The sequence below is a fragment of the Leptonotus elevatus genome, chromosome 8 (assembly GCF_054856555.1).
Source record: "Leptonotus elevatus isolate MCC_2025b chromosome 8, RoL_Lele_1.0, whole genome shotgun sequence".
Taxonomy (NCBI): domain Eukaryota; kingdom Metazoa; phylum Chordata; class Actinopteri; order Syngnathiformes; family Syngnathidae; genus Leptonotus; species Leptonotus elevatus.
Window position 1 is genome coordinate 1,549,013 of NC_141246.1, and position 27,160 is coordinate 1,576,172.

General features: G+C 40.4%; 1 protein-coding gene across 3 annotated transcripts in view; it reads right to left on the reverse strand.

The window, feature by feature from the left end:
• LOC147169165 (uncharacterized) overlaps positions 1-27,160 on the reverse strand; it is a 48,638-nt gene that overhangs the window by 11,350 nt on the left and 10,128 nt on the right. For 2 of the 3 annotated variants that reach the window (XM_086082023.1, XM_086082025.1), the window contains exons 4-41: positions 26,868-26,988; positions 18,000-18,167; positions 17,821-17,912; positions 16,626-16,747; positions 16,046-16,208; positions 15,671-15,799; positions 13,792-13,914; positions 13,573-13,704; positions 13,353-13,400; positions 11,919-11,960; positions 11,741-11,803; positions 11,599-11,673; positions 9,889-9,969; positions 9,758-9,814; positions 9,153-9,206; positions 9,032-9,085; positions 8,904-8,957; positions 8,785-8,838; positions 7,625-7,678; positions 7,497-7,541; positions 7,298-7,351; positions 6,913-6,957; positions 6,758-6,811; positions 6,620-6,664; positions 6,475-6,528; positions 6,200-6,244; positions 6,058-6,111; positions 3,664-3,708; positions 3,424-3,585; positions 2,503-2,556; positions 2,381-2,434; positions 2,231-2,275; positions 2,020-2,073; positions 1,872-1,916; positions 1,738-1,791; positions 1,554-1,607; positions 1,414-1,467; positions 51-158 (exon numbers count right to left, since the gene is read on the reverse strand). In XM_086082023.1, the coding sequence (XP_085938149.1) occupies positions 51-158; positions 1,414-1,467; positions 1,554-1,607; positions 1,738-1,791; positions 1,872-1,916; positions 2,020-2,073; positions 2,231-2,275; positions 2,381-2,434; positions 2,503-2,556; positions 3,424-3,585; positions 3,664-3,708; positions 6,058-6,111; positions 6,200-6,244; positions 6,475-6,528; positions 6,620-6,664; positions 6,758-6,811; positions 6,913-6,957; positions 7,298-7,351; positions 7,497-7,541; positions 7,625-7,678; positions 8,785-8,838; positions 8,904-8,957; positions 9,032-9,085; positions 9,153-9,206; positions 9,758-9,814; positions 9,889-9,969; positions 11,599-11,673; positions 11,741-11,803; positions 11,919-11,960; positions 13,353-13,400; positions 13,573-13,704; positions 13,792-13,914; positions 15,671-15,799; positions 16,046-16,208; positions 16,626-16,747; positions 17,821-17,912; positions 18,000-18,167; positions 26,868-26,934 (2,757 nt within the window). In that variant the 5' untranslated portion in view covers positions 26,935-26,988. Of the gene's footprint in view, positions 1-50; positions 159-1,413; positions 1,468-1,553; positions 1,608-1,737; positions 1,792-1,871; positions 1,917-2,019; positions 2,074-2,230; positions 2,276-2,380; positions 2,435-2,502; positions 2,557-3,423; positions 3,586-3,663; positions 3,709-6,057; positions 6,112-6,199; positions 6,245-6,474; positions 6,529-6,619; positions 6,665-6,757; positions 6,812-6,912; positions 6,958-7,297; positions 7,352-7,496; positions 7,542-7,624; positions 7,679-8,784; positions 8,839-8,903; positions 8,958-9,031; positions 9,086-9,152; positions 9,207-9,757; positions 9,815-9,888; positions 9,970-11,598; positions 11,674-11,740; positions 11,804-11,918; positions 11,961-13,352; positions 13,401-13,572; positions 13,705-13,791; positions 13,915-15,670; positions 15,800-16,045; positions 16,209-16,625; positions 16,748-17,820; positions 17,913-17,999; positions 18,168-26,867; positions 27,090-27,160 lie in introns of those variants that run through there. The other variant, XM_086082024.1, reaches the window with a different exon arrangement.

The following is a 27,160-nucleotide window of genomic DNA, read 5'->3' on the forward strand; positions in this document are numbered from 1 at the left end:
TGACTCCGTGTTGACGATCGCGACGGGTGAGAGTGAATTCCGGGACCCACCTTTCCGCCTTCCTTCCCGGCCGAGCCAGGTAAACCGTGCTCACCGGGCACACCCGGTGAACCCGGGTGACCTCGGTCCCCTGTTGGGCCGGGCTCGCCTGACTTTCCCTGAAACGCACACAAAAGGACGACTGGCTCAATAAAAGAGGAACCATCACAGCTCACAAAAATCCAAAATGATGTAACTTTTACGCCACACCCTTAAGTTATAATAATAATAATAATAATAATAATTCTAACACTAATTGTTAAAGCTGATCTTTTATGTTCATTGCTGATTTTGTTTTATTATTGAATAAAGTTGGTCTTTAAAAATAAAAATCATTAAGGGGAGAGTGGGGTCATTTGTGCCAAGGGGCAAGTAGCTCAGCCCCTGTAATTTAGAAAACCATAGAAGAAGTTGGTCATGTGACCACGTATTTTTGAAGAGACATCCATTTCGCTCATCCGGTAAAAAAAAGGGAGACACGTGGCTTGAGAGATAAGCACATATAAATTCCCAAAACATTTTTTTTGCCCTCCAAAGTAACATTTCTATGATTAATGTCTTTTGATGTGTTGTGTTTGAACAATTATAGGCAACTTTGATAACAGGTCACACATGTTTTCGTGCTTTAGAAAGATACATCACGAGTCTATATTATGGTTAGCATGATGCTGGCTCAAAACAGCTGGGGGATGCATATTTTTCCAAAATGGTGGGCTTGGGGTCATTTGTGCCAAAGGACCAGGGTTAAGTTGTGCCAATGGCATTTCCCCTAAAATATGATTATTTACTTTATTTATTTATTTATTTATTTATTTATTTTTTATAAGAGCTCAGTATTGTTCATTCGGAAATGTCATCATCATTGCTCTTTTTTTTTTTTTTTTTACTTTATAATGAGATTGGCTGGCAACCAGTTCAGGGTGTACCCCGCCTACTGCCCGAAGCCAGCTGGGATAGGCTCCAGCAACCCCCGCGACCCTTGTGAGGACGAGCGGTACAGAAAATGGATGGATGGATGGATGGACTTTATAATGATGAGTTGTATTTTATTATTATATATTATATTTAAGTAAAAATTGGCACTACTTACCCCACTCTCTCTATTGATTATTATTTTTTTATACAAGTTTAGATGACGTTTGCCAAAAAAAGCCAAACTAAAATCAACAGCACATCAGCTTCAAAGCCCTAGAAGCTGACCAAAATGGCCGACTTCCTGTTCAATTTCAGCCACGGGTACTTGAGACTTATTTTGTGTGCCCTGTCATGAAAGATGTCAATTTCAAGTTGATCTCTGAAACAGTTGCCAGAGGTGACTTTTTCTTTAAACTTTCCAGGTTTGCTACAGACGGGACTTTTGGCTTGTGGCCCCACCTGTGGCCCCACCACACCAGAGGGTCCCGGGGGTCCCGTCTTCCCTTGGAATCCCTGCAGTTAAAAACAAAATGGTCAGGAAAAGAATATCCGCGCTTCCTCCAAATTCCACAAAGAAGATGAGTTGGTTTGTCACTTACCGCTTCTCCTCGTTGACCCGGGTGTCCCGGAAGACCGTCTTTCCCGCCTGTGCCCTACACAAGTGAGTCAGATTGCGGGGGGAGGGGGACAACATGAATCACATTAAAGGATTTTCTGTATATCAAAATATGTCATTTAAAAAAAAAAATACAATAAAAAAGTCAGCATGAGTGGGGAACTCACAGATGCTCCTTTGGGTCCAGGCTCTCCACTCCTTCCTTGAGGTCCTTGTGGTCCCTTTTCAAAATGCAAATCGCTCCATGAGTGGATAGCATGCAGCCTGTTTTCTCACCTCGTGTATTTATGCTGTCTCTCACCCTCTCGCCACTTGATCCGGGGGAGCCGTCGTGCCCGGAGGCTCCCTGATTTAAAAAAAAAGAAATAAAAAAAAAAGAAGAATGCAGCAAGTCACGTGTGGATCCCAGCGACCTCTAGTGACCCTCCACGTGAGGCGAGTCAGCTGACCTTTTCTCCAGGTTTGCCCGTGGGCCCTCTGGGTCCTCTACCTCCCCGTGCACCCTGAAGGGACGTGTCAGGAATTATTACTTGATTTGATTTTGTTCAAGCAATATTCGATTTTTAATGAATTTATACATTTTATTAGTTGACTTATTTAGTATATTGATTGTTGAGGTGTACCTAATAAAGTGTCAATGCTAGTCGGTGCTGCACTTACATTTGGCCCTCTCTGTCCTGCGCTTCCCGGTTGTCCAGGAGGACCCTGCGTACATGGAGCGAAAGGTTTTTGGATCAAGTAAAAATACTGACATAGGCCAAAAGCTTTTCTTTGTTTTATGTTTTTTTTTTTTTTTTTTTAAACACTCACTTTTTTGCCCTTTTCTCCGGGACCTCCTAATACTCCAGGAAAGCCATCAGAGCCCTGTGACAAGACGCCTGATTCAATTTAAATGTCTTTACTGTATGTAGGTGGATTATGAATGAAATGACCTTTGGTCCAAGTCGTCCGGGATACCCTGGCAAACCGGGTACTCCTAATTTTCCCTGAAAAACAGCAAAAAAGTTGTCCAATATTCCTTTTGGCTGCTGCTGTTGTTGTTTCTTTTTGCAATATGGCCTTTAAATAAAATATTTGACTTTCTTCACAAAAAATCGGGACGCTCTCTCGTAACTTCGTCCACTTACAACCCAGGCTAAATTTAGCCCCTCCCCGGCATATAAAAAAATGTCTTTCAGTTGCGCTGTATCGCTTCAACATACTTCCTTGGCATCAAGAAGTCACACGATTGCACCAAAGCAGTCTAATAGAAAAAGTAGGACGACTAAAGTCTCATAGGAAAATAGTTAATAGTGAATAGTTAATGACGAAAGTTCACCCCAAAAATCCACAAGCATATACATTTGTGAGTAGCCAATTGCAAATTTTACTACTTTCCTATTATTTAGGGCTTTAGTGCCATTTTGTGGCGTTTCAGAAAGAGCACAAAAAACACAAATAGGTGAATATGAGAACAGCAAACTGAATATGCAAGCGGGGTTACAAAAGTAACAATGTTAACCCCCCCCCCCCCCCCAACAAAAACAAGTCTTGACCTAAAGACTCGCATTACATTGATACTTTCTATACCCATCTGCAGCATTCAAATGATAAAAAAAGACACATTTTAAACACACTGTAAATGTATTTGGACATAAAATACAAGCATAAAGTATATCGGAAAAAATATTTACGCATTATAATATCTGTGTGTTCGAAATGTGTCTTTAAGAGGCGGGGTCTGGCTGGAACAGAAGAATAGATTTCAATTCATTTTCACATTGTTTTGGAAATCCCTAAAAAAGCTATTGCGTAATCTGCGGTACAACCGATGAATTACCAGCCATACTTTTTTTTAGCATTGTACTCCATACCTTTTCTCCAGATGTCCCCGCGGGTCCCGTTTCTCCCAGAGGCCCCAGTTGCCCTTTGAGTCCCTCGGGCCCGTCTTCCCCGCGTCCTCCCGGAGCACCGTTGTCGCCTCCGTCGCCTTTGCCGCCCATCTCACCCTTGGCTCCGGGGAAGCCGTCCTCGCCCTGAAGTGGGGGACGAAGGAGGTCAGCGAGGAAGTTGACATTTGAAGATACAATGAAGACGCTGTCGATGGAGATGACCTTCTCGCCTTTGCTGCCCTTCAGTCCTCGGACGCCATCCGCACCCTGGTCAACACACAAGTGGCTGCATTAGACTCATTTTTTTGAAAGGCTCATTTTCTCCATTTCATTTACAACACAACAAAAAAATCAGTCCCCAAAGTCAGTTACCTTTCGCAAACCTAAAATTTGGTACCTATGCTTGTCTATCCAGAGTGGACCCACGAAAAACTCTGAAGATACCAAGGTGGTTTGAAGTGGCCATTTTAGGTTCGTTTTGGCAATTTCCTACAAAGACAAACTTATTCTAAAAAAATTCAGTCCTCAAAGCCAGTTTTATATATTTACAAGAAATTTGGTAAAAATGTCTTTCCTAGGTAGACTGACAAAAACAGTAGGCCCCAAAAACACACATGAAGCCTGACATGTTATCTTAACAATTTCCTTCAAACTTTCCTTTACTAATTTCAAAATTTGGTAAACATGTCTACCATGTATAAAAAAAAAAGTCTCAGGAAGTCATGCCTGAAAACGCACAGGAAATCTGTAATTTTAGTGCGAATTAACTCTTTTAGGCTAGTTTTGGACAATTCTTAAAGAAAAAAAACTCCTGAAAAAATTCAGCCCCTGAAGTCAGTTTCTTTGAGCAACCTCAAATTTGGTAGACATGTCTATCATGTATTTAAAAAAAAAGTCTCAGGAAGTCATGCCTGAAAACGCACAGGAAGTCTGTCATTTTAGTGCGAATTAACTCTTTTAGGCTAGTTTTGTACAATTCTTGGAGAAAAAAAAAAATCCTGAAAAAATTCCGCCCCTGAAGTCAGTTTCTTTGAGCAACCTCAAATTTGGTAGACATGTCTATCATGTATAAAAAAAAAAAAGTCTCAGGAAGTCATGCCTGAAAACGCACAGGAAGTCTGTCATTTTAGTGCGAATTAACTCTTTTAGGCTAGTTTTGTACAATTCTTGGAGAAAAAAAAAATCCTGAAAAAATTCAGCCCCTGAAGTCAGTTTCTTTGAGCAACCTCAAATTTGGTAGACATGTCTATCATGTATTAAAAAAAAAAGTCTCAGGAAGTCATGCCTGAAAACGCACAGGAAATCTGTAATTTTAGTGCGAATTAACTCTTTTAGGCTAGTTTTGGACGATTCTTAAAGAAAAAAAACTCCTGAAAAAATTCAGCCCCTGAAGTCAGTTTCTTTGAGCAACCTCAAATTTGGCAGACATGTCTATCATGTATAAAAAAAAAAAGTCTCAGGAAGTCATGCCTGAAAATGCACAGGAAGTCTGTAATTTTAGTGCAAATTAACTCTTTTAGGCTAGTTTTGGACAATTCTTAAAGAAAAAAAACTCCTGAAAAAATTCAGCCCCTGAAGTCAGTTTCTTTGAGCAACCTCAAATTTGGTAGACATGTCTATCATGTATTAAAAAAAAAAAGTCTCAGGAAGTCATGCCTGAAAACGCACAGGAAGTCTGTCATTTTAGTGCGAATTAACTCTTTTAGGCTAGTTTTGGACAATTCTTGGAGAAAAAAAAAACTCCTGAAAAAAATTCAGCCCCTGAAGTCAGTTTCTTTGAGCAACCTCAAATTTGGCAGACATGTCTATCATGTATAAAAAAAAAAAGTCTCAGGAAGTCATGCCTGAAAATGCACAGGAAGTCTGTAATTTTAGTGCAAATTAACTCTTTTAGGCTAGTTTTGGACAATTCTTAAAGAAAAAAAACTCCTGAAAAAATTCAGCCCCTGAAGTCAGTTTCTTTGAGCAACCTCAAATTTGGTAGACATGTCTATCATGTATTAAAAAAAAAAAGTCTCAGGAAGTCATGCCTGAAAACGCACAGGAAGTCTGTAATTTTAGTGCGAATTAACTCTTTTAGGCTAGTTTTGGACGATTCTTAAAGAAAAAAAACTCCTGAAAAAATTCAGCCCCTGAAGTCAGTTTCTTTGAGCAACCTCAAATTTGGTAGACATGTCTATCATGTATTGAAAAAAAAAAGTATCAGGAAGTCATGCCTGAAAACGCACAGGAAGTCTGTAATTTTAGTGCGAATTAACTCTTTTAGGCTAGTTTTGGCCAATTCTTGGAGAAAAAAAAAATTCAGCCCCTGAAGTCAGTTTCTTTGAGCAACCTCAAATTTGGTAGACATGTCTATCATGTATAAAAAAAAAAAAGTCTCAGGAAGTCATGCCTGAAAACGCACAGGAAGTCTGTAATTTTAGTGCAAATTAACTCTTTTAGGCTAGTTTTGTACAATTTTTGGAGAAAAAAAAATCCTGCAAAAATTCCGCTCCTGAAGTCAGTTTCTTTGAGCAACCTCAAATTTGGTAGACAAGTCTGTCACGAGTAGATTCACCAAAAAGTATTCTCATTTTGTTTTCTCGCTATAACTGCATCGACGCGATGACCCCCGACCTTGACTCCTCGTTGTCCAGGATACCCGACAGGCCCCTGCACTCCCACGGGACCCTGCGACCAAAAATGACACCTTTTATTTTTCAACATAACATTTTACAAGCACGGATGACGACAATTGAAACGAATGTGCCCGTCTTACCGGCAAACCTTTTTCACCTGGTGCGCCTTCTCGTCCGGGATGACCCTGTTAAGCGAGAACACACGCTAATATCGCTAACATGGCATGCTAATGTGTGATGCTAGCGCTTGTCACAGTAGGAGAAAGTTAGAACTTCCATCAAGCGCTACGTCGGCAAATTTGCTTATACAAAAAAAAAAAAAAAGAATGGCTCAGTCAAGTCGGGAGGATTTTACGATGCCGCCGTGTCAAGCTCTTTACATGCCACGACTTGATGGCGAAGGTGTTAAGCTTACGGGAGGGCCGTCGTTTCCAGGTAAACCCTGCATCCCTTTCTTCCCTTGCGGACCCTGTCAGACAAAACGAAAGAAAAGAACAGCTGAAATTCCTCCGACCCACAAGAGTGCTAAAATCCTCGCCTCTTTTCCTGGTTTTTTTTACCTTCTCTCCGGGCAGGCCGACTAATCCCTGAGGACCAGGAAAGCCCTGAGGGAGCCACGGAAGATTCTTTTTTTTTGTAACCATCTGACTTTTCAAGGTGATTGTGCTCTTATTTTTTTTTTTTAAGTGTGCTTGTACCTGAATTCCAGGGTTGCCTTGCTGTCCTGGTGCGCCGATGTCTCCCGGGGCCCCCTTAAACACGAGCGCACAAACAAAAACGCACGCACACACATAAACAAACCGTGACATCGGGGCAACCGGATCAGGCTAAAAACACGATTTGAAAGACTCACGATGTTACCCTTTGAACCTTGAACGCCATCGACTCCCCGAATGCCCTGCGAGAAGAAATGAGACAGGTATTTAAAAGGGAGTGTGTGTGTGTGTGTGTGGTCTTGTTTTTGTGACATAGTGGGGCCAACATGTCGGGATTTCACAGAGTTGTGGGGCCATTTTGCTGGGCCCCACAAGTTTAGACCTCTTTTTGAGGGTCAAGACTTGGTTTTAGAGTTTAGGTTTGAATTGGGTTATGGTTGAGGTTAGGGTAGGCAATCATTTTTGCTGGTTGGGGTTAAGGGGAGGGGCTAGGAAATGCATGATGTCAATGAGATGGCCCTACAAAGATAGTAAAACAAACGTGCGTGCGTGTGTGTGTGTTTTGGAAAAGTTCACACTCACCGACTGTCCTGCGGGTCCCGAACGACCTCGAGGGCCATTCATACCTCTGGAACCCTAGCGCACAACATTTTTACACTTGTTAAGGCTTCCAAAAAAGTAAAGAACTGTGACAACTTTCCAACACTGTGCGAGTTTAAATTGGTGTATGGAAAGTGTGAGGAAAACAAAAAAAGGTCATTTAGTCCATGTGGACACTCACCGCATCTCCCGGTTGACCTCTTGGTCCAGGCGGGCCTTCAGAACCCTGCGTGTGACAACGACAACAGTGTCAAAAACAACAAGAAACGTGACATGCACAATGACTCCCATCAATGTTAAATAGTCGACCTTTTCTCCTGGCTCTCCGGCAGGACCCGTGGGGCCCGGTTTCCCCCTGTCACCCTGAAGAAATACAAAAAAAACGGCAGCGAGTTCCAGCATGCATTTCAAAAATCCTTTACAATAAGACCCCATGCTTTTATTTGCCTGAGGGACTGCTCATGTGCTTTGGTGGGTGCTGCTGTTTTGGCTAGCATCTCACGAGGCCTCATGTTAGCAGCATGACGTTGGCTTTATTTCCTGGATTGAACTGACTATGCGAATGGCCGTATCACAATATCCAAATCCTCTGTCAGGGGTTGGGATCAGATTTTCAAAGTACAAAACCTGGAATTTGGCCAAAATGGCTGCTCTGAACCAAAATGGTTGACTTCTAGTTGAATTGTGATCATGGGTCCTTGAGACATTTCTGCGTGTCTTTAATGATAGACATGTCCACCCAATTGTACGAAACTGGTATTCAGGGCTATTCCCCCCCCCCCCCCCCCAAAAAAAACTTTTCAGGGTTTGGAGTAAATTCACCCAAAAGAACTACTATGAACCAAAATGGCCGACGTCATGTTCTATTCTGGGCATGAGTCCTTGAGACTTTTTTTGTGCGTACATGTCCACCCAATTTCCTGTTGATCAGCGAAACTGGTCTCAGGTGATGATTTTGAATTTTCTGAACTTTCAAACCCTAGAATTTGCTGCGCTGCTGGAAAAACAAAAAGTTGAAAAATGTAGACTTTCGTTTCAATTTAGAGCATGAGACGTTTTGCTTTATCCTGTTAATATTGACACGACCCCTCAATTTGCTGTCCATCTGCGAGACTGGTGTCAGGGTCAGATTGGGATTTATTCATTTATTTTGTTTTAACCAACTTTCAATTTCAAAATTTCAAAGAAATGGCTGCTTAAGACCAAAATGGCTGACTTCCTGTTCAATATTGAGACTTTTTTGTGCGTCCGGTCATCATAGACATGTCCACCCAAATTGGTGTTGGTCAGTGAAATTAGTGTCAGGGGCAGATTTTTTTCTTCTTCCAACTTTCAAACCCTGGAATTTGCCATAAACGACAATTTCAATTTGGAGCATGGGACCTTGAGACTTTTTTTTATTTGTCCTGCAAAGACAGAGATGTTCACCAAATTTCCTTTTTTCCTTTCCTTTCGTTTGTGGTACTTACTTTATGTCCCATGTCTCCTGGCAGACCAGGTAGGCCGTCGAAGCCTCTGTCCCCCTACGGGCACAAACAGTTTTAGGATGACATTTTCAATGTGCCGAGCGGTCGGGTTCACGACTCACCTTTACCCCCGCCTCTCCGATGTCGCCTCGCCCGCCATCTGCCCCGGCTCGTCCCTGACAAACATCCAAACAAACGTTAGACTGCATGCATCAACGCGTATAAACTTGCGATTAAAAAAAAGTCGCACCCTTTTCCCGGGGCGTCCATTCTGGCCTGGGATTCCAGGGGCTCCGAATGAACCCTGAGTGGGGGGGACTGTGTTAGGGCGAAAGGAGTGTGTGTTACCGTGACAACCATCTTATACTTACAGGTGGTCCCAGTTCTCCATTGCTGCCCTTCAGGCCGGATGGACCTGGTACGCCCTGAAGACAAAAAATAAAAATAAAATCATTTAACTCAGCTATTTTCACTGAAGCAACCCCCTTCGCTCCCGTCTGTTTTACTGGATTTTGACTGATTTTGCAAAGCCCACAGAATATTCTGTTCTATTGCTATTGCTATAAAAACATGGAACCTACCAAAAGAAAGATTAAAGTTTCTTCTGTCACCAGGATTTTTTTTTAAATATTTGTATCTGTTTCCGTTTTGCAGCAATTAGCATTAGAATATGGCTAAGTTTCATCATTATTCACAAATCTGTTGAAAACGTTTGAACTTGTTGCAACATGACCCTGGTTGATCTCTTATACTCTGCTGCCACCTGCTGGCCGTTTTTTTTGTAATAACTACCATTGCCTCTATAGGTCAGAGGCTGCATCAAAGCTTTCTGTATGCTCTAGCATTAAAAAAACGTATAAATACGTCTTTGGGAGCATGGTAATATTTAAAATAGAACATTTTATAGGTTTTTTGGGGAGCAAATGAGTTAATATAGTATGTACGTGTGCGTGTGTGTTGGCGAGTAAAAACTCACAAGTGGACCAGGTCGTCCTCTAAGGCCAAGTGGACCAGGAGGACCCTTCATTGACAACTACAAAAAGAAGCAAGATGCAATTTACAGAGGTCAATCCGGTTGGATGCATTGGAGGTGAGGCGTTGGTTTACCTTGGTTTGCTGCAGGATGGCCTGAGCTTGAGCCTCCTGTGCAGAAATGATGGCCGATTTTTGACCGCCACCCCCTCTAAACTGCACAACAACAAAAAAAAGACATTCGAGATTCGTTACCTAGTGGCTATGCGGACAGAGGCTTAGCTTTATCCCAGCATTGATCTGGGTACTTTTGTGATTGTGAAACAATTTCCAGTAAACACACAAGACTCCACCCTTATAAGTATTCAGACCGCCATGTAGAAAAACAAAGATCCATGACACAAACAGACAAATAAATCACTTCCACCGCACACATGAACAGACTCAAGATTTTTAGCCCAATAACTATGCGGACAGCAACATGGCTTTATCCAGATCGTGCATTTGTCTAAGTTAGCTTTTGAAACGGAAGACAAACTCATAACTTCTTCAGCGTCCTGCATTGATCTCGTTTTTTTTTTCCCGGTTTTGAAGCCAAAAACCAAAGAACATTTACGAAAAAAAGTCATTTGCCATTTGTATTTTAAAAAATGGGCCGATCCTCTACTTGGGTCAATTTGACCCAACTTTGAAAAATCATCATTTTGTAAAAAACAACCCAGAAAGTTGGGTTGTTTTATACAAAATGACCCCATTTTTTAAAAGTTGGGTCAAATTGACCCATAAAGTGGATCACTCCATTTTTTCTCCATAATTGGGTTACTTTTGACCCAACTGTTTCTAGAATGTAAAAAAATAAAAAATATCACTGCTCACAAAAACAGACAAGAGCGCCTATTTTGCAACTATGCGGATGGACGCATATCCTGACCCCGAACAAGCATTTATCTGCATACTTTGGCTAATTTAGGACACTAAAAAAACGCTAATTAATTACGTCGTCATTGTACAATATGGCAGAAATCTCCGACGTAAGCGGCTAGCGGCTAGCTGTTAGCATGACCAACGACTGTCTGGCTGCCGGCTTACAAGTACGTTTGACAGCTTGAATTATTTTTCAATATTCCAATAAATTGCACTTTGAGGTCTTTTCATAATAATTAAAACAAACTTTAAAAAAACTAAATAGAACTTCCTCATTTATTTTATAAAACACTTTTTGCTCATTAAAAACAACATTCAAATGTCAAACATATCCGTTTCGATTTTAGGAACACAACTTTAAGCCATTAATACCTTGTTATTTTACACATGAACTACGTAAAAAGAAGAATGTTTCTGCGTCATATTGTACTTAAAAATTGTGTTCCTAAATCCTTGGCTATATTGGACATTTTGAATAGTTTTTTTTTTTTTACTTAATTGAAAAAGCGCTTTACAAAATAAAGACAAAGCACTATTTATCTTTTTAATTTTTAATTTTGGCTGATCCGAAAAAAAGATCCGATCCGTGACTCAAATCCGTAATCCGATCGGAACCGTGACTTTTGTGATCCCTTGCACCACTACTGCTCACAAAAACAGACAAGAGCCCCTTATTTTGCAACCATGCGGATGGACGCATAGCCTTACCCCGAACAAGCATTTATCTGCATACTTTGGCTTTTTGGAAAAGATAACACCAACAAAAAAAACATTGACTATGCACACAACCAGACTCAAAACTGCGTACGAAAACTATGTGGACAGCCGCATAGCTTGTCCACAAACGACATTGATTCACATTAGTTTAGTTGTGGAAAAGGAATCATTTTCTTTGTTTTTTGTTTTTTGTCTGTACGTTACCGGTAACACCATGACGTTTCCCGGCGGTCCCGGTATCCCGTCCACTCCGTTGAGGCCCGGCAGTCCTGGGGGTCCCTAAGAAGCCCGCATAGATTAGACCAGTTTGGGGCATGCTTGACAACAAACAGAGGAAAACCCTGACCAGTTCTCCAGGGTCTCCTCGAGGTCCCACCAGGCCCGTGATCCCGGAAGGGCCCGCTGGACCCTGCGCACACGCACAAACACACACAAATGAACACACACATAAGGCCATTCGCGTGGATCATTTTATTTCATTTAGTTCACTTTGGTGTGTGTTTTGTATCCTGCAAGGCACCAACCTGAGGTCCCGGAGGCCCGTACGAACCTACAAATTGTGTGCCCTGAAATCACAAAAACACCCAAAAAAAAAAGTTAGAAGAATCGATTTTAGGCTGTGTTCACAATCACTCTCCACAAGAAAGTGCTTGATATAGTGAGTCGGCCATTTTGTAGTGCTGATGTGTAGTGAGTACAGGTTCTCAGTACCAAACTCAAGGCCCGGGGGCCAGATCTGGCCCACCACATCACTTTACATGGCCCACTAAAGCAAATCATTTGCGTCTATTTGACATTTCTTACAAAAATCTGTAACAAAATGACTTGTCATCACTTTAAGAGGGGAACTTAACGCTATTGTCCATAATAGCGTTAAGTTCCACAATTGTTTGAACCTGCACTGCAACTGTCCTGTGTCCTGTGTCCTGGGTAATGGTGGCTTGAGAATGATGACTTATTCTGTTTAATTATTTTCCAGGAATGCAATAACAATCAGAATACTGTCTTTTAAATGGTGGCACATACAATGCATTATTTTTCTTCTTCAAAAAAAAAAAGTTTGGCTCCCCTTTAACTAATTCACTGGCAGCCATTTTCACTGAGGCAACCCCCTTTGCTCCCATCTGTTTTACTGGATTTTGACTGATTTTGCAAGCCCACATTGCTATAAAAACATGGAACCTACCAAAGAAAGATTCTCTTCTTTCATCAGGAAAAAAACAAGTATATTTGTATCTGTTTCTGTTTTGCAGCAATTAGCATTAGAACATAGCTAAGTTTCATCATTATTCACAAATCTGTTTAAAACACTGGGGAAAATAGATTTTTGCAACATAGCCCTGATTGATCTCTTATACTCTGCTGCCACCTGCTGGCTGTTTTTGTAATAAGTACCATTGCTTTAAGTGTTCTCTTCAGTTCAGAGGCTGCATAAAAGCCTTCTGTATGCTATAGCATAAAAAAAAAGTATAAATACATTTTAAAACCATGGTAACATTTAAAATAGAACATATTAATACGTTTTTGGGAGCAAATGAGTTAATAATGATGAGATGTAGAATTTTTGCCAGACAATAAAAAAAAACAATAATTTAAAAATAAATTGAACACCTTGTCCTTGACTTGTTATTTCAAAGCAAGTTATCCATAAAACGAATTTCATTACTCTTAGTCCTTTGCCACCATCTTGTGGCATCTGTAGGCAATTACAGTAGAATAAAACGTTTTTTTTTGTGGCTAATTGCAGATTTTCACCATTCGTAGCGAGGCTTTATCCCAATCCTTTGCAATAAATTAATCAATTGCATTCAACAATTCAAACGGACGATTCACTCGTTTCCTACCCCTCAATCATTACTGTGGACATTTTATTGAATTGTCTCGGTCTCCTATATCGTAATTGGCGAGTCCAGAACGATTCCAAACACAGCCAGTCTTTGAAAATGAGTTTTTCTTACCACTCCCAAAAGTGCCGGCTCTCCTTTCTCTCCTTTCTCTGGAACAAACTGGAAGACAACAACAGCATCAAAATGTTGCCCCTGAACATCCTTCATGACCTTAACAGCCTGCCACATTGCCATTGATGCCAAAAAAATAACACAATACAGTAGTTCTGTCACTATTGAATATTCTTAGAATCGATTCATCTATCGATTATTCAGTCGATTTAATTGCTACCTGCGTGTCCAGGCCGTATCCTCCTTCCCTCTCGGCCGGCCTGTATCGCTCATCCACTTCCTCATCTTCGTACTCGTACTCGTTCACCTGGTAGTCGTCCGTGGAGTTGTCGTAGTCCTCGTATTCGAAAATCTGTCCAACGAATGACAGGTGAGAGGCGGGGGGGGGGTGGGGGGGGGGGGCAAAAAAGCGGGAAATAGGAACGGACGCCACCCTTACTTCATACTCTGTCAGGTTGGGTCCGGCCGTCACCGTGGAGACGGACACGTCCTGGTAGATGTCGCTGAAGTCGTCATACTCGTCGAACTCCTCCACCACGGGCTTCTTGGGCGTTGCGTCCACCTGAAGAACACGCAGTGGATCATCTTCAGAGGTGGCAAATCCAGGTCCAGAAAGTAAAAAACCCTGCCACAGTTTGGCTTTAGCCCCTCGTGCTAGCTAGCTAGCTCCGTAGCAGGTAAACAAGCAACCGGGGAGCTAGCTAAAGAACTAGCTAGCTAGCACCTGGGTCTAAGGCCAAATTGGCAGGGTTTTTACTTTCTGGACCTGGATTTGCCAACTCTGATCATCTTCAATATCCATGATGAGCGGTGCGGTGAACTTGTTTGACATCAACTTTTGTTCTTTTGTTTTTCTTGCTGCTTTTATGCAGAGGTGGCAAATTGAGGTCCAGAAAGTAAAAAACCCTGCCACAGTTTGGCTTTAGCCCCTCGTGCTAGCTAGCTAGCTCTCAAGCTAGCGCCTGCTACGGAACTAGCTCGCTAGCACGAGGGGCTAAAGCCAAACTGTGGCAGGGTTTTTACCCTTGGACCTGGATTTGACATCTCTGCTTTTATGTGTATCACGACGAGGAAGAAGAATTGGGGAGATTTTTTTGTCTTTTTTCACACGCAAAAGAAAACAAAACTTTCCTGAGACTGGCCGTCCTTTTTGTGAAATCTTGTCACAACAACTGTTGACTTTGACTCAAATAAATTAAAACCAAAACCCCCAAAAAATAATACGACGATTAGACAGACTCAAGATTATTTGGATCACATCTGGAAGAGAACTGCATAAAAAAAAATGTCTCCAATGTGGTTTAAACAAGTGAAAAAAACAAACGCTGAACCTTCTTCACTGTTTTCCTTTCAATTTGGACCCGCCTCTTTCATCATCAGGATCTGGAGTGACTGCAATAAATTCTCCCCCCCAAAAAGACACCCTGCAGCGCTTTTGAGCCCACAGCCAGATCGTAAATCACGCAGTGTTAGGCGGGAAAAAAAAAGCATTTGTAGTCTTTGGAACTAAAACAATCTGACATATACAAGTCGAAAAATAAACGTTGGTTGTTTTCATACCACCAGGAAAAATAAAATGAAAGTGAATGGGGATTTTCCTGCTTGATAAAATAATCATCATGAATATATCATAAGATTTTATTATTTCATTGGGCTTATTCCCTTTTTCCTTTTTGACATTTACATAGACCATTTTAAAAATTAATGAAAGCACTGTCATCTTCAATCCTTCTTTTTTTTTTCTCCCGGCCACTCAGCAAAAAAGGTTATGACCCTTTTAAAAGTTACAATCAAATACTGTATACCAAAATAGTACAATATTTTTCATTTTATTTTATTATTATTAGCATTTTTTACTATACCAATTTTAATACCTGAAGGAAAATTTATTTTAATCAGTGATTAAAATGTAGTAAAAAAAAAATAATGACATTTGATGGAGGAAATAAATACTCATATGTCATTATTTATTTAAAAAATCCCATTTGAAAAATGCAAAAATTAAAATGTGGTTTTATACCAGACTACGATTACAGTTTTGTGCACCACACTACATGATTAAATATAGACCTCTTCAATCTTGCGCCCATAATAGCTCCAAACAGACTTGATTTGCACTTTTTATTTCGGGTTTATGCGGGCGAAGGTGTGTGCCAAAGTTATTGTAATGCTGCTCGTAATATTTCCTTTAGGACCTCAAAGCAAATATCTTGTGGGCCATAAATACTTGCAATATTTGTGAGGGAAGGAAAGCCGGCGGGCTGCTTTGGATTGACATCATTCGGGGGGTGGGGGGGGGGGGGGGCGGGGGGGCTCACCTCGTCTGCTGCGATGTCCATGATGATGCTATCGTAGGGTAATGCGGCATCGCAGTCGGGTATGAAGTCCCTGCAGTAGGTTTCGGCCGCCCCGGGGTCGTCCACCAGCAGCAGCTGCTGGATGTCACCCTGTCCAGTAAACAAAGAAGACGTTTTTTTGTTTTTTTACGAGGGATTCATGCGGAAGAAGATTAGGGCCAGTGAAGAGAGAGAAAAAAAGTTTGGTAGGATTCTCACTTTATTCTCAGAATTTTGATTTTAAAGTCAGAATTCTGTGATTTCTCTTTTCACTGGCCCTAATCCTCTTCGGTAGATTGAAATTAAATATTAAAACATCGTTTTTTTTATGTTTTTGAAATAAAATACAAAGCCAACCTCAAAGACGTCTTGGTCCAGCAGTCGCGTCCCGAACACGGTGACGCCGTCGGTGCTGACGTGTGCGTGGGGTCCCCGCAAAAGCTCCAAGGTTTCCAGCTTGGCGCAGTCCAAGTAAAGAGCGACCTGCCGGCCCTTCACGCTGTAGGCCACTCGGTGCCACCTAGCGGCAAATTGTCAACCATATCGTCAAGCTCCTAAATTGTCTTGGATGTTTACAAAATGCACGCCTTCGGTAGGTTGAATGTCTTCGAAGTTTACAAAAACATGTCGATTAGGTTCTCTGAAGATGATTCTCTTTTGTTTACAAAATAGTAAAAAAAAAAAAAAAATGAAAACAGTTGAAGAGTCCAAACTGACTTTGATGTTTATGAACACAGTGGAACTCTCCAGATTGACTTTGGTGTTGTAGAAAAATTTCATTCAAGAGTCCTTTATGAAAACTCGTAAGTTAGCTCACTGTGGAAGACACCAAACGGTCTTTGACGAGTTGTGTTTGATGTTGAAGGAAAACACATACATTGTGCTGCTAGTTGAACTCCGGCAATTGTAATTTGCACTCTGGTGTGTTACTACCCACTTGCCGTCCGCCAGGTTGATCCTCCTAAAAGTGGGGTAAAGTTCCGGGGTGGGCTGACCCTCGTGGTCCTCGTACAAAAAGACGGGAGAACGTCCGATCTCTAAACCCAATTGTTGCGTACCCTGTGACGACAACAACAACATCCTTATTCCAAAAGTCAATCTATTGCTCCCCATAATGACGACATGATGATTGATGCCCATTTGGCAGCAACGACAAGCTCAAATCTTTTTTTTTATTTTTTATTTTTTTATTAAGAGCTCAGTATTGTTCATTCGGAAATGTCATCATCATTGTTTTTTTTTTTTTTTTTTTTTTTTTTAAATATATATATATATATATTTTTTTTTCTTCTTTTTTTTTCAAATCTTTTTGAATGTGATGCCTCAGGCAGTTTGCCCGCTTGGTGAACAGAGAGCGTTGGTGGGCAGCCATTTTCAGAAATCTTGCTGAACCCTTCCCCCCGACTTTTTGCCTCTTGACAATCCTGTCTTCAGAGGTCTTCAGACAACTTCTTTGACTTAATGCTTGCTTTGTGCTCTGACATCAACTGTGGGAACTTATATAGACGGGTGTGCGACTTTTTACTGGACTTTGACTGATTTTGCTTGGCCCACACAATATTGTGTTCTATTGCGATGATAAAAACATGGAACCTACCAAAAGAAAAATGAGAGTCTCTTAAATAGTTGATCTGTTTCCATTTAACAGCAATTAGCATTACAATAGAGCAAAGTTTTATCATTATTCACAAATCTGTATAAATCAATGGGGAAAAGAGCTTGTTGCAACATGGCCCTGGTTGATCTCTTATACTCTGCTGCCACCTGCTGGCCGTTTTTGTAATAACTACCATTGCTTTAAGCCACCTCTTTAGTTCAGAAGCAGCATCAAAGCCTTCTGTATGCTCTAGCATAACCCCCCCCCCCCCCCATAAAAAAACATATCAATATGTTTTTGGGACCATGGCAATATTTAAAATAGAATGTTTTATACGTTTTTGGGCGCAAATGAGTTTCCCCATCTGATTTCATAATTTTTCAAAAATTTTGAATACATTTGTAAAGTAAAAAAAAAAAGAAGAATGTTGTGATTATGGGGTGCCGTAATTCGTCTCATTTTGTTATGAGGCTGTAAAGTACGAACATGTGAAAACAAATGATGCACTGCACGAACGGACTGATGTGACACAAACCTGAGGGTCGTACAGGGACAGCAGAAAGACCTGCGAGCCCTTCACAGCTCGAACTGTGGTCATCAGTGAGAAGTCTTCTGGAAACGGAGAATCTGAGACGGGGAGCACATGAAAACTTGAGCTCATTTGTCCAAATCGTTTCAGGTCGTACCCCGCCGGCAGGACTTTATTTATTTTACCAGGGAAAAGCTGCTTTGTGGGAGCGCTCAGTTGGATCTTCTTGTTGATCTTGAAGGCGAGGTCCGGCTCTTCTCGGCCCGTCCGGCTGGTGCACAGCCCGGCCTCCAGGGATACGCCCTCCATGTCCTCGGAGAGCTCCAGAACCTTCAGGACGTCGATTGGACTGCCTGCCAAAGACAAGACAGGCAACTCCAACATCAGCTTCGTTAAAGACTCTAAATTGTCTCTAATGTTTACAAATAAATGTACAGTAGGTAGATGAGAAATGTAAAGTGTCTTTGATGTTTACAAAAATCATGTGCATTAAGATCCTAGTAGACTAAATTGTCTTGGATGTTTGACGAATAAAGTAGAAGCGTTTACAGAATGCTCTAAATTCTCTCTCATGTTAACAAAAACCTGTACGTTCACTTAATTCAAGACTCAATTGTCTTTGATTATTATGAAAACGTTGGGCACCTTCAAGAGTAATTTGTCTTTGATGTTTGCGGAAGACTAAACTGCCTTTGATGTTGGAAAAAAAAAAAAAACGTTTTTAACAAACGCTGTCATTTGTCTCTGATGTTTACAAAAACTAGTTAGTACATTAGGTCTTTTAAGACTCTAAAGTGTCTTTGATGATTACAAAACAGGTGTGTTAGTCCGTTGACGTATCAATTCTTTGACGTTTACGGAAGCATGTATGGTAAGTTCATTGAATATTCTCAATTGTCTTTGACGATTAGAAATGAGGTCTTTTAAGACTCTAAAGTGTCTTTGACTTTGATTAAAAACACACTTATTTGGGGTTCTTTGATTGCCTTTTAGTCTTCAATGTTTACAAAAACAGGTGTGTTTGTTGTTGAAGATCAAATTCTTTGACGTTAAGAAGCATAGTTCTTATGTTCATTGAATACTCTCGATCGTCTTTGATGCTAAGAAAAAACATACATTAGGTACATTGTTGCTGAACTTTAAAGTCTCTTTAATGCTTCCAAAAACACGCATGTTAGCTACGTTGACGACCCCAAATTGTCTTTGATGTTTAACTCGTTCACTCCCAGCTATTTTCACTGAAGCAACTCCCTTCACTCCCGGCTGTTTTACTGGATTTTGACTGATTTTGCAAGGCCCACAGAATATTGTGCTCTATTGCTATAAAAAAAAAAAGTTTCCGTTTTGTAGCAATTAGCGTTTGAATATAGCTAAGTTTCATCATTGTTCACAAATCTGTTTAAAACAGTGTGGAAAATACCGTTTTGCTTTTTTTCTCTTATACTCTGCTGCCACCCGCTGGCTGTTTTTGTAATAACTAACTTTTCAGTTCAGAGGCTGCATCAAAGCCTTTTGTATGGTCTAGAAAAAAAAAAGTATAAACATGTTTTTAAAACCATGGTAATATTTAAAATAGAACGTATTTATATGTTTTTGGGAGCAAATGAGTTAAGAAACAACAATTTAGAAGTTATTTATAAAAACATCTTTGTTTGGTTCCTGGAATGCTCCAAATTATATTTTCCATAACAGAAGCTATACGAGCAAATTTGTTGGGCAAAATAAAAATAAGCAACATTCCATGCACACGTAAGGAAAGCCATGAAAAGGAGGTCGAGAGAGAGAAGCTAATAAGTGGAGAACACGTCTCGACTGGCGTGGATCATCGTCACGTGGATTTGTAAGCATTACGTAAAGCTTTCATACGCACGCACGTACACGTCTTGTTAAAGTCTGCCAGATGTATTGTGTTTATGTGTGTCCAACTGTCCATGTGTTTGTAATTTTTACCTTCATGTGGTGACGACTAAATTATTTGCTTTTGTTGCTGCTTTACTGGCTAAGAAAGCTGCGTAAAAATGCCTGTTGTATGGTTTGTCACCTAAAACGAGACGAGGGCAAAGTAGCTCAAAAATGAAATGAAAGGTTATGTAATATTTAGCTTTTATCTTAAAAAAAAAAAAAAAAGGCCATGTTTGGGTTTTGGGATAGAAACTAGGGTTGAATGACTAAAATGATTTTGTCGTCAAATATTATAATGTGATGAAAGTCGAGTCAAAGTCGATTGACTGATGATACAATTGATTTAGTTTCAGTACAACACTGTAAACCCGAACATTCAAAATAATCAAACAGATTAACTACACAACGCTCACATTTTTACAAAGTTGGTGTAACTTTGTATGCTTTGATGAGTAATTTGTATGGATTTGGATTAAATTGAACTCTACTCGTTTTTGGTATTGATAACTTAAAAACATTAATTCGCTGCAACTTAATAATATTGAGTTATAAAATCTTGTTTCTATTGTTTCAAAAATGTGTAATATTTACAAATAACATACTAAAAATAAAACTTATGTTGTTAGAATATGAAAATAGCAACCATAACTGTTTTTCCCACATGTGACACTGGAAAACTTTAACTTTTGAGTTTATCAACTCAACACAAAAAAAAGTGAGGCAACCGATTACCTTGTTTTTTTTTTGTTTTTTTACTTCTGCAAACGTATTCGGGTTAACGGTGGCGATGTGACTCCATTTTGTTACGCTGCCCTCATTCCTTGCCGTCCGTGGTCCCACTTTAAGAGCGCCATCGATTATGTCAAGCTATTGCGCTAATCCATACGCTACGTTCTGTTCTTACAGGATCTTCCCTGTGTTGCGCTATAACGCTCTTTTTATTTTTCTGCCGCCAACGTTTGCATGACCAACTTGTGTAAAGTTAGCTTCTGATTTTTTTTGTTGTTGTCTTTCAGTCAAACGTGACGACAAACGCTCAGAACACGCGGGACAAGACGAGACGCGGACAGTTTGCTCTTCAAACAAACGGCAGGCAAAGCGTTTGTATGGACTGTGTGTACAGTACACATGGCATGTTCTTTTTTTTTTTTTTTCTTCTTTTTTTAAGAGCTCAGTATTGTTCATTCGGAAATGTCATCATCATTGCTCTTTTTTTTTTTTTTTGCATGGCATGTTCTAGCGGCACGAAGAGAGAGGCTCGCTGCAATTTTGGATGCTTACAAAAAAAAACGTCCAGTCATCAGTGCTGCGTCTAAATGAATGAATGTTCGGTTTAGGTGAACGGTATGAGATTTTTTCTAATAGGTTTTCTGGTGAGCTAACAAATACACGCACGCACGCACGCACATACACATACTCACCCACACACACACACACAAAAAAAAAAAATAAAAATAAAAAAAATATATATATAAATAAATAAAAAATAATAATAATAATAATAAAAGAGCAATGATGATGACATTTCCGAATGAACAATACTGAGCTCTTAAAGAAAGAAAAAATAAATAAATAAAATAAAAATGAATGACCAATCCAGAGCGAGGGATCCCTTTTGCTGCATGAAGTACTTCAAATGTAGTTGATGTGGCTTGTAAAGACTGACCGCTGTTTTGACAAATTAGACTGACCAATGACCAATGACATCATGATGTCATCGACGAATCGCAAGGGATGACTAAAAAGTAGTAGGTCGTAATTCACAATTTCACATGGAGCCTAACCACCGCAGAGTGAAGGTCGCAACAGACCACGCCCCACTGCTGCGTGTAATGAGAGTAGATGGACCAATGAGGAGTGTGTCTGAAGTAACTAGTCAGTTATCAATGTTGCACCTAACTCATTCACTCCCTGCCATTTTCACTGAAGCGACCCCCTTTGCTCCCAGTTGTTTTACTGGATTTTGACTGATTTTCACAGAATATTGTGTTCTATTGTTATAAAAACATGGAATTTACCAAAAGAAAGATTAGAGTCGCTTCTTTCATCAGGAAAAAAAAGTATATTTGTATCAGTTTCCATTTTGCAGCAACTAGCATTAGAATATAGCTTAAGTTTCATCATTATTCACAAACCCTGGCTGATCTCTTATACTCTGCTGCCACCTGCTGGCCGTTTTATTAAATAACTACCAGTGCTTTAAGCCATCTCTTCATGTCAGAATCTGCACCAAAGACTTCTGCATGCTCTTGCATAAAACAAAACATAACAAACATATAAATATGTTTTTGGGAGTGAAGGACACATTTTAAAAAAATAATTGTATTTTTACACTTTTTGGGTTTGAAAGAGCGAATGAATGACAAGTAGCTTGACCAACGCAGAGTGAGTGACGTAACCGACCTGTCATGAGTGTTGCGTGCAAATAAGGAGCAACCAATGTAGAGCGTGCGACTTAACTGACCAATGACTTGCCATGCGTTAAACAACTGACATCCACTGTACCGACCAATTGCAGCACGCAAGGAAATCACCATCTTGAGACACACGGGAAAAGAGGGCATCTGCTGACTGAAGAATAACGCACACTGGGCCATATTTCGCTAAAACTGCTGCAGCGAGCCTTGCTGAGCTAACATTTCGGGTGGCAACACACACGCGCGCACACGCACGCACGCACACGCACGCACGGGAGTTGCAGCTGCATGGCCTGAGGACCAGTTGAGAAAGGCATAAAGTTACCAAATCTGTCAATCGGTCCTCACCTTCTGGAGCGCTCGACTTCCTTTGGCTTCCAGCACGTGTCCCAATACTTTTGTACACCTTCAATCACATTGAATAATTGAACAGGCAAGAAGAACTGGAAAGCAGATGCCTGTCAGTATTTGAGTGGGGGGGGGGTCAGTAGGTGTGCTTCTTGTAATTTGGGGTTGGGGTTGTGATTAGGGAGTCATCAGGCAAAGAATGTAATAACAATGTTAAGTGAAGCGAGCTGCCCCGCCCGCTTCATGACACTAAACTGTCATGTAAACTGTCACGACACGTCCGGTTTGGTTGGCAAGTCTGAAGCGTACACAAAAGCAATTAAAACAACACCAAACCTTTCACAATGATTTTTCTTCGAGGGGGGGTTTCGAGGGGTTGTTTGACGGAAAAATTTGATACAGTGTAACTTTACGGTGGGAAAACAACAAAAAATATCAAATTAAAAAACAAAAGTAGTTTTTATCAGTATAAGATCACAAATAACCTTGGATTTGATACTTTTATATAATCAGAAAAATATAAATAATTTTGGGCTCATCTTTTTGTACTATTTTTTTTCCCTTCAAATGTTCAAATTCAAGTTTCTTTTTTTCTTTTACCTTATAAAATGTGTTTATGTAAAACAACAGTGACTTTTCCTTGTCGCTTTGGGTGAAAAAACAAAACCCCAAATAATTTCTCTTGGCTATTCAGTTAAAAAACTGGTGACTTCTGATCCATTTTTTATATGAAGCAATCATATATTATATTCGGCCCTCCGAAGGAAACCAATACGATGACTCTGATGGTCTGAGACAAAAAAATGAGGTTGACGCCACTGGGTTAAAACCAAACGTGCAAAATTTCAACCCAAATAGGTCACTTAAAAAAGAAACAATTACAAAAACAATTTGAGGCATTTAAAGAAAAAAAAACTTTTTTTTTTATCTAGGTTTTCTTCAATTGTTCTCATTGCTTTGGATAATAAAAAAAGAAGCAAAATAGCTAAATGTATTTATTGTTTTCATGTAGAAAAACAATTATGGTGGAAACATCCCAAAATAAGAAGAAATGAGAAGAGGTATAAGTAAAAGAATAGGATGGACGGAGCATGTGTTCCATTTCCTCTTGGATCAAACACAATGAAAAAGCTCTCCTGCTGTCTGGCAACACACACGCACACGCACGCACGCACACGCACGCACGCACACAGACGGTAAAGTGGACGGATCATTAGCACTAGCATCATCGGTGTGTACGTAATCCCGGTTGATCGAGATTCTGGCTGGGGTGTCAAAGGCCCTTCAAAGTCATCATGTTGCGAGTCAGCGGGTCTCACGCATGCTCTAACTTTTGCTGTTGGACGCATCACGTCGAGAAGAAAGAGCGACGAGCGCATTCCTAAACCGTCGCACTGTCCAGGACGTTCCCAAATGTTTCTTATACCTCCGCTTACCAGTGACTCAAATGACACATTTTCCATTGCTCGGCCTGATTATTATTATTCGTATAATTTTTTTTGCCTTGTCTTGCGAGCAATGATTTCACTTCAGTCCGCTAGATGGCGGCAGCCATGATAAAAAAAATTTGACTCGATGTACGTCCTTCCAAGGCTGTAATACTCCAGATGAGAAAACGTTCATTTATTAAGGACTATGTTTTGATAAACTTTTGTTCATGTACCAAAATAAATTAATCATGTAAAAAAGGGGAGAAAAAAAAGACAATTTTTTCACATCAGATGTGCAATACTTTCGCGTTATGATTTTTTTTTTTTTTTAAAGCAACATATTTTTTTTCCATGATGTGAATGAGGATGTTAATATGAAGATTGGCTAACTTATTTTGCACTTGTGTGAAGGCACAATAGTGAAAATACCTACGAGAGGTCACGCTCGCGGCTCCAGGTTAGCACGCTAATAAGACCCCCAGGCCAAACTTTGACTGTTCGCATTATTTACAACACATAACGTCGTGTACGAAAGCATGTTAATCCTTCCAGGAATGATTGACAGGTGAAATTCTAGATTTCACAAGGAGGTCATCCAGGTGTAAGGGGTTGCTATAAAGTTCGCACCCTGCACCTGCCGTCGCTTGAGCCCTATATGATTTCCACCCGGCAACAACCGGACAAATGCTCATTAGCCTGTTGTGCCAATTATGTTAAGACCTACGTAGTTCACCAAGCAACAATTAAATCGATTTTTCATTGGTCCATGTGGTGCTTGTGATAGAAGTTCTATATACACTTTACATATCAACACTTGACAAATCTTCTCATTGGCCCGTGGCTGGGTTAGGTTTGATCCCTGTCAACTTTGCCTAGCAACAAGTGACATAGAGGGGGGGGGGAAAATTGGCTTGTGAGCCAGTTATGTTTGAGTACTATACAGTACATTCTGCCTGGCAACAATTAGATATATTTATTCATTGGCGCATTGGGGCAGTTAGGATTGAGGCTTATGAACTCTGCCTAGCAACAAGCACCCATGTTTTTTTTTTTTATTGAAACAAAGGTAGTTGACGACAGGGTACCTCGCGAAATTTGGATACGCTTTTTATTGGCCAATGATGATATGCAGCATTTATTTAGTAACATGTGAAAAGGTCTAGGGTCGTGACAATGGATTAAAAAAGACATTTAATTACTAAAATCACGGTAAAACAATGTATCTAAATTAGGTCAACGACAAACATGTTAAATAGGTTCTCAGAAAGTAAAGGCGGAATGATTGTGTGGATGTGGAGTGCACCTAATGTTGATTTTAAAAGTCCCTCAGGCTCATACTTTGCTTCTTTACAGCTGAAGAATTTACCAAGTGAAGCTAAAATTGAATTTCTTTTTGAGTCTACGCAAGCCACGAAACACTCCACCGATGAGCCGAAAAAGAAGGCCACCCGTGGCTTTAAATGTAATTTAGGTACGGTAACGGGGGGGGGGTCAGCATAAGAAATGAGCAGCACTCACGAAAAGTTGCAAGTTAAAGTACCACCGATTGTCACGGCAGTAGAATTTGAAGCTGCAGCGCAGGTTGAAATATGCAGCGAGGCGCAAAGAAAGAGCAGGTATGGAAGAACAAGTCCAAACACATAGTTGACGTGTCTAATAAATGTGCAGCGACTGTACAGCACCCAAAAAATAATAAAAGGAATCATATTGATAATAATAAGACAATTCAGCTCCGACATTTCCACAACAAGTCGTTCTTTTTGTCATCGGCTCGTTGGGCAGTTTTCAAGCCCAATGAACTCTACCTAGCAACAAGAGCCACAGGTCAAATTCTTACATTGGGTTCAATCGTATATCAGTTGCACCCCCAACCTCCCCAATGAGCTGAGGGGGCAGTGACCATTTGAATCCTATACATTTTAGTGGCATATTCATCATGGCCAATGAGAAAACTAGCCATTGGGCCTTTTTGTTTTTTTTAAGCACTGAGATTTCTGCCTAGCAACAAGTAGCATTGGGGCATGGATCACTAAAATCTGCCTAGCAACAAGTGGGTCATTTTTGCTCACTGAATGTCATGAAAAAAAAGAAAATGACATTTGCACATGTACTTAGAGCACAACAATGAGCCTTGTTTGCACACAAGATGGCGGGGAGGGATAGTTTAACAAGGTGTCCGTCACCTCCCTGAGGGCCTCTGGGTGGAGGTGATGATGACACAGCATGTCAACTTCCATCCACTCAATTTATGAAAGTGAAACCCTGATTTCAAAGTTTGTCTTCAAAACCTCATTTGAAAGCCAAACATTTGACATTAACTTGAAAATACAACTTTTTTTTTTTTTCTCAAGAACTTTTTTGAAAGATATACTATTGTTTTAGAAATAGGGAAAAAATTAATAAATAAATAAATAAATAAATAAATATATATATATATATATATATTAAAAATGGAAATATACTGCTTATGTTGTAATGTGTTGCTACCATTTGTGCTCTTGTTCAAACTACTTGAATATTGATGCTAGTTTCATTAGCCCCTCCATTGTATTTCCATTACGTGTTAGCGCGAAGCTAGTGGACCTCAAGGTAAAGTTCACGAGGCAGTATGCTTAGTTTGGTCGTAAACTTCAATGGTGATAAATATCTTCGCGCAGGCACTTGTCTTCCGTTTTGAAGAATTGCTCACTATCTTGCCAAACTGCTGCTTATGTTGGGAAATTCGCTGCCACCATCTCGTGCTTGCAACTTCCAGTTTTTGCACACAACTCAAGACGAATAATTGAGTGAGCTGGAAAAAGGCAAAGGTCGGGTCACTCGTGCACGTCGAGTTACTACGACATTTTTCTTGGCCAATGTGCTGTCGTCCCTCGTGTCAACTTTTTAGAAACATCATTTCAAAGAATATCCAATAAAAAAGTGTACATTTGGACGGACAAGCAAGCCTTCCTCCTACCTGCTATTGAGCCGTGAAGCCCGACGGCGAAGAAGAGGAGCAGCGTCCATCGATCCATCCTCCGCATCCTGCCTCCTCCGACGTCTTCTCAACCTCCTTTCCTGCCTTCCTGCTACTCCTCCTAATTAATCAAAGCATGAAGGCTTTAATCAATTCAAGTGAAATATTTCCAAGCGAGCTGAGCCGCAACCGAGTGGGGTTTTTTTTTCTGGATGGCGGAAAACGACAACAGCAAGGAGGGAAGAAAAATCCACCCCCCCCCCCCCCCCAATTATTGCAAGTTCACTCTTCCC